General features: G+C 37.0%; 1 protein-coding gene across 1 annotated transcript in view; it reads left to right on the top strand.

Moving 5' to 3' along the window:
* The first annotated feature begins 4,758 nt into the window (after positions 1 to 4,758).
* LOC306780400 (ER membrane protein complex subunit 3) overlaps positions 4,759 to 7,612 on the top strand; it is a 6,969-nt gene continuing 4,115 nt past the window's right edge. The window contains exons 1-4 of the mRNA XM_079272768.1: positions 4,759 to 4,822; positions 6,146 to 6,337; positions 6,614 to 6,671; positions 6,830 to 6,923. Of these exons, the coding sequence (XP_079128894.1) occupies positions 6,183 to 6,337; positions 6,614 to 6,671; positions 6,830 to 6,923 (307 nt within the window). The 5' untranslated portion in view covers positions 4,759 to 4,822; positions 6,146 to 6,182. The remainder of the gene's footprint in view (positions 4,823 to 6,145; positions 6,338 to 6,613; positions 6,672 to 6,829; positions 6,924 to 7,612) is intronic.

The raw sequence follows: 7,612 nt of genomic DNA on the forward strand, positions 1-7,612 counted from the left end.
CCACCGTCACGCAGCACCAAGTGAAATACTCTTGAACGAACTCATTTTTACACGTTATTTTTGCACTTTTGTGTCACATCTACCACACTAGTATTAAAGTGTATTTGATGGAGATGGCCGGATGTCAGGGCAGGAAGCCCACGATGGCTGATAGAAAGTTCTTCCACCATTCGAGCTATTTTACCAGCCATTTGTACTTTTTGGACTTTTTGGACTCAATGCTTGTTGCTTTCCTGTCAAAGGTTGTAGGCTTTTGTCAGCCTCATATAAATATTTACCAGCGTGTCACTGGCGGATGATGGGAAAGTTCCTCTGATGTTCTGAATGCAAAACGTTAACGACATGATTTTTAGTTTCCCTGTGATTACGTGAATGCGCCAACTGTAGATATTAACTGTACAGCGTGTTCTCTTTTTCAACGGGGCCAACGGCATCGATCTGTAACCGAGGTTCAGAATCGCTTGAATTAACAAAACGTATGCTCTAAAAACCAAACGTTCATCAGGGTTCTTCAGGCTATTTGAGTAACTTTTGGGTTCCTCGCTAGAAAAATGAAACAATAAAAATCCCTTAAATATTTTTTTTTGTAGAAGCCTTTTTGTTTTCCAGGTTTGTGGAAACACCGTCATGGATTATAATCAGTGGACGGAGTTCCTCAGGGAACCGTCCTGGGTCCCCTTTTGTTTTCAATCTGAAGAACCCCTTTGACTTTTTAGAGTGTGCTACTGATATTATTATCAATATTGTTGTGTGACAAGCTTCTACTAACATAACGTACTCCTTGGGCTGTTTTGTATTTTTAGCATTTTTTATTTTGTTATGTGCTTTACGAGTGTGAGATGATTTTTATTTATTTTTCTGATTTGGGCATCTTATGGAAGTACTAAAACTTTTTAATTTTCAATATGTTTACAACAAAAACCAAGAATTTTCTGTGACTAACATACAACTAATATGTTCTAATATTTTTAATACAGACTGATAATTACTTTCACTCACCCCCACATGTTTTCTTTGCAAACACAAACCTCTGAAGCATCGCAGAGCCTCAGCGAAGCCTCTCAACGTTTTAATGGAACCAAGCAGCACTTCTGCTACCAAACAGCCTTTTAAAGCAAACACACAACACATGCTGAGCTGTGGACTGTTTGGTCCCCAACATGTATCTGCAGTCACCGACAGAAACACTTCACACCGAGTCTAATCCAGAATAAAACAAGTAACTAAACACACTAACAACTAAACAAAGGTCTCGAGGATTACTGGATCAAACCTACCTCGTACCGGATTACACAACATTTCACTCTGTTCCACTGCGATGCCCGAGCTGAATCAAGCACAGCCTCACTAAAGTTCCCATTTTACAGGTCCAGACCCAGGTTTGTTTTTGCATGTTGTAGGCTAACAACTACAAACTGTATGTACTTTACATTACTGCCCTCCAAGTTGTTGGATTAGTTTCCTTCCTTTGGACAACCTTTGGTTTCAGAGTCAATCTCTAGAACGATAATCCATCACTGTCGACGTTTATTAGGAGTCCGAGCACCAACGCTTTTGGAGCTGTGCTGCTTTTGTTGTTTGTTTGTTTTAAGTCAGTATTTTGCTGGATCAGATCCTGTTAGTGTTCACTGCTGGAGGATATCTGAGGCGAACAGGCATATTTTCAGCCATGGTCTTGTGCTCATGGATGTCTTTCTGACATGAGCGTGCTTCGGCCCCAGTAAAGTGCACCATTATCTCCTGTCAGTATATTCAGCTAAATGTCTTTGGAAAATAAGGAAAGTTTTCAAACCTACTTCAAAAGAACAAACAACCCTCTCTTCCTCCGCTAAACGATGCCCATGTTTCCTTGTTTTGTTAATTCTGTGGTTGATTTGCCGTCAACAAAGCTCATCAACGCAACACTAGCAGCAACCAAACATCAACTCTTCAACATAAATGTTAAAGACAAATTCTCTGCTGCAAGACTCAAAATTTAAATAAACTAAAATGAGTAGCTGGCTGGAAGGAAGGAAATCCATCTAAAATGTGTTGCATTGTTTGCAGAAGTAATGTACAGTACATGCAGTTTAAGAACATAAAAAGAACAACAGGCGTGGTCCTTTAAATGCTCAATTTAAATATGTTTTTCTTTCTGCCCGGGCCTGCTCTCCACTATCGGTTTGCATGTGGTATTTATTACAGTATCTGCACTGAATGAAAACTGTATTATAAACATGAATGTACATAACCATCGTTATATGAAAAAATAACAATGCGAGTACTCACTTTCCTCCACAGAGGGGCAGTTTGCCTCTGGCTGGGTTTACACAGGAACAGAAGATCTGAAACAGATCTGGTCTGACTTCTGCGGGCAAAACAGGGAACCTTTAAAAAAATACAAATGTAATGAAAGCACATCAGATCTGACTCAGATTCTTCTGTTCCTGCATAAAGGCAGTCTGTGTTGTGTGTATCTATACGAGGGGCGATGGACCTGGTCTACGTTGTACGCTGCAACACTACGGACCGCTTTGTGGAGAACAAATATTTCTTGTTTATAATGTAGAGCAAAGAGAGACTGGAATAGTCCTTGTAAAGTTGTACGAGTACAGTGTCAAATATGTGTCAACAGAGACGACATTATTTTAAAAATTACGTAAGGACAAATTTTAGCTGTGTATATAAATATATATTACTTGTACTTTGTTTTTGAAAACTGCAGAGATATGGAGAAAAAAAGTGGAAATATTTATTGCTCTAAAGATATAAAAAATCTGTTCACGTTGATGGAAAAGGTGTGTCCTGTTGTGTTTGGCTGATTGCACACACACACACACACACACACACACACACATTCCAGTGGGATGGGGATGAAGATGATGAGGATGAGGAAGATGGGGATGATTAGGGGTTTAGAAAAGCATCCTTATGAAACAAAGCAGTTCACAAACAACCACAAGATTAAAGGAGCACGCGAACGGAGTTGGAGTCAGGACGAGGTTAGCTTAGCTTAGCATAAAGACTGGAAGCAGGTGGAAACAGCTAGCCTGGCTCTGTCCAAAATGTAAAAGAATGACACCCCGACGCCTCTAAAGCTCACTAACTATTAACTAAGAGGTCGTATCTGATTTGTTTAATTTGTGCACAAACAAAAGTGTAAAAACAGGTTCAACAGTTTGTGTTTTTGGTCACAGTTGTGTGGTTTCTCCCTTAAACCTGAAATAAAAATAACTGTTGTGACATTTTCATAATATGTTCAACATGAAACATCACACAAAATAAACAAGACACACAACACAGACGGTGTGTGACATTATTTTCATGCAGAGCGGTAGTTGTTGCACATCTCGTCTTGTGGTAAAAAAAAATAAAAAGGAGAGTATCTGCACACGGGATTAATTCTCCATAAATGTGTCTGCGTCGTTGAAGTAATGTTTCCTCATCGCGAACGACTGAAGCAGAGAAGACATGAAGACACACAACAGATCAACTCTCTTTACTCTATATACAGACACACGTCTGCTGAGTCATCTCTGCTGTAAACTGGCAGAGAAAATGTTTTCTATAATAATCTGTTGATATGACAGAAAAATACAATACAACAATACAACAATAATAATAATAATAACTTCATTATATATTGCACCTTTAAAAACAAAGTTTAAAAAGTGCTTTGACAGACAGAGCAGCAAAAGAGAGGCAATAAAACAACAGAAAGCTCAGTGAGGCCCAACAAAGGATGACAACACAGGTAAGAGTTGAACCTAAAACAGTACAACAGATGAAACCGGAAAACAAATATGATTAATCAATTCATAAATTCATAAATTCATAAATTCATAAAATAAAATAAAATAAAATAAAATGAAATGAAATGAAATGAAATGAAATGAAATCAATGAAATCAATAAAATAAATAAATGAATAAATTAAATAAATTAAAATAAAGCAGTAACGCGACATCACAGAAAATCCAGTCTGTAAAAAATAGGTTTTAAAAATTTGAAAATACACCTTTTCTTCTTATTTGGGAGATGTTTTTTGTCTTTCATTTCTTCGAGGAAAAACAAAAAAATAAAAGTTGTTGTCACACTTTTATTTCACTCATTCTCTTTCTAATTCTACAGAATTTTTGGAGGATGTTTATCTCTATTAAAATATGAATTCAGCACAATGTTCTGCTTCTGCACTCATCACAGTCAGTTCCTCACGAGACCAACAGGTGTCACTGTTTCACACCTGAAACCATCCGAACCCCATTAGAGACTCTTTAGGCACCTAAGTTTAAAAGGTGAGATGAATGTATGATATGAAACAGTCCATCTTCACAAGTAGTGTACTTATGTACGCATTTGGGGTACTTGTACTTCAGTATTTCGATTATATGACACTTTATACTCCTCCTCCACTACTTCTCAGAGGTAAATGTCGTATAATAGTAAAAAGTTTTACTGATTAATAAATACTTTTATTTTAAATTCATTAAGTTGATATTACTTTTAAGTATTTTTTTCGAAAGCAGGGCATGTAATAGTAATGACGTATTTTTACAGTGTGGTATTAGTACTTGTAATAAGTCAATTATCTTAATACTTGATGTTTTTATTCACTCACCTTATTTTATTTTTGTATTTATATATGTGTATTTGTGACGATAAACCACTGCATTTTTTGTACACAAACGTTTAGCAAAATTCATTTTATATTATTATTTTATTATTGTATTTGTTTAACGCTACGAATCACATGTTCTGTGTTTCCGGTCGAACCGGAAGGGCATCGTTGAGTTTTCGCAACCCTGAGGAACGTGTCTGTTGCAGCAGCAAAAGTTCCTAATGTGGTGAGTTAACGTTGATTTTAAACATATAAATTAATTAGGGATATTATCAGCAACAAATGTGTCCGTTAACGTTTTTAAAATACAAACAGCCACCGAGACAAACGGTTTGTAGATCCGGTAATTGAAAGGTTAAAGTGTGACCGGTAAGCTAACTGAGTCTTTAGCTTTAGCTAACTTTCTTTACGGAGAAACAGCGTCTGATGCTAACGTTAGCTGTTAGCTGGCTGGTGGTTAGTGAGGAGTGCGCAGGTGTCAGTAGCGAGCTAGCTAGTTTAGCTTCAGTTTGTTCCGTTAAAGGCAACGACGGGAGCTTCAGTAGTGTCCGGTTGTTTTGTTTAGTTAGCCGTTAGCTGTTAGCCGTTACAACAGGTCTGTTAATGTGTTACTGAGTCTCAGTGTTTAACAGATATAACATCGTGTAACTGTTTATTATTAACTTTCACTGTCTCTTAAGGAAGAGTAACGTTACGTTTATTTGCAGTTGTGTAAGAAGTACTCAGTACTCCTGAAGTAAAAGTAGAAATACTGCAGTCTAAAATACTCAATTAAATTAAAAGTCCTGCTTTCAAAATGTAAAACAGTAAAATCAACTGGTTTTTTTCTCTTCCATGATTATAATTCATTCATTGTATTTATTTAAAACATTTTTTATTTTATTTTATGTAGCTATACTTGTATGTGTTTTTATTGAATTTATTATTATTTTTAAATGTTACTTGTATTACTAGGTTTATTGATATTTCGTATATGAAAATAAATAGAGCATCATTTATTTTTGAATAAAAGTGCAAAAGTATAATTCACTGTATTTATTTAAATCATTTTAATAATTGTATTAATATATAGTGTTTTTATTTATTGTATTATTCATAGGCTTTTTTATTTTAGGTTTACTCTCATTAATATATATAACTTGAGCATCATTCATTTTTTCATACATTTTTTTTTTCAAAAGTAATTAGTAAAATCTACTTTAAGTATAAAAAGTAAAAGTACTTCTAATGCAGAATAAACGTTTTTACATTAATATTATTATAAAGCATGTTATTCTGTTTTCATCACTTTGTAAAACATTTAAGGGCAGTTTAATGTTGTTGTTTTTCAGTGCGGAGCCAGATTTAGATACCCTGTATAATATTCAGTGATAGTAGTACTCTATAATAGTACTGCATTATATCATAAATATAATTATTTAAGTCCTTGAACACACCATGTGTTCACACCATGTAAACCAACGTTTCTTTACAGATTCTGGCTCCAATAATCTGTATTTGTGGAGTTCAGAAGGTGAAGTATGTAAACACAGTTATTTTCCTCTTCCAGAGCGACTTCCTCCGGCTGGCTGGTTGAACAGAGAGCGATGGCCGACCCAGAGCTCCTGCTGGACTCCAGCATTCGGATGTGGGTGGTGCTGCCCATCGTCTTCATCACCTTCTTCGTGGGGATCATCCGTCACTACGTCACCCAGCTGCTGCACAGCGACAAGAAGGTTGACCTGGAGCAGGTCTCTGACAGGTGAGACGACGTCCAGTGGCTCTGAAGATTGACCTGAAACATGTTCAGGTGTTTACACTACGTTTACGTATTTCTCTCTCTCTCTCGCTCTCGCTCTATCTAGCTATCTGTCTATGATCCTAGAACCTGGAGAACATCAGCATATCACATGTTTTCATCTGAAGATGATAGATTCTGACTCATGAGTTCATGTAGACGTGTTGTCACTGTTGTAGTGATGCTGCAGAATGATCTGGTTCTGAACTGATCTGAGGTCGTGTTGTTGTTTCTCTTCAGTCAGGTTCTCCTACGCAGCCGCATCCTCCGAGAGAACGGAAAGTACATCCCCCGACAGGTGAGAGACCGCCATCGTACCGCGATCGTATCATATGATATGTGTAATATGTATCATAGACATTTATATTAAACCTGCATGACTCCAGCAGGCGTGTGTCTGTATATAGAGTAAAGAGAGTTGATCTGTTGTGTGTCTTCATGTCTTCTCTGCTTCAGTCGTTCGCGATGAGGAAACATTACTTCAACGACGCAGAGACCGGCTTCTTCAAGAAGGTCAAGAGGAAGGTCGTCCCCAAGAACCCCATGACAGGTCTGTTAGAACACAACACTCAGAAGATTAGGAAGCAAAATATTGTCTTTATTGATGAATAACTCTTCATAATTATGTTTAATGAAGTATAACAATGTGTTTCGAGCTCGTGTTAGGAAATTAAACATCATAATTCATCTCTAATATCTATTTTATATTAACGTGAAAACATCTCCTTCAAACGACTGGATTTATTCTGGTTTATCACCAAAACTACATTTTACATATTACAAGTGAACGCATCATGATAACGTTATAATACCTTCAGCCAGTACTCATGTTCACTGAGCAGAGCCTGAAGGCATCATAATGTAACTGAAGTGAACCTCTGTTGGTTAGCCGTTAGCGGTGCTGCTAACATTAGCTCTCCTCCTGTTGGTTAGCCATTAGCGGTGCTGCTAACTCGCCTCCTGTTGGTTAGCCATTAGCGGTGCTGCTAACGTTACTAGCTCTCCTCCTGTTGCTTTAAACTGATTGGTTGTTTACAATGAAACATGATCAGAGACTAGAAACACAAGTTCTACTGAGTCAGTAAAACTTTATTTACACTGTGATGGTTGACGCTAAACCTTTATTTACACTGTGATGGTTGACGTTAAACCTTTATTTCCACTCTGATGGTTGACGTTAAACCTTTATTTACACTGTGATGGTTGACGTTAAACCTTTATTTCCACTGTGATGGTTGA

Source organism: Melanostigma gelatinosum, assembly GCF_949748355.1.
Source record: "Melanostigma gelatinosum genome assembly, chromosome: 8".
Taxonomy (NCBI): Eukaryota; Metazoa; Chordata; class Actinopteri; order Perciformes; family Zoarcidae; genus Melanostigma; species Melanostigma gelatinosum.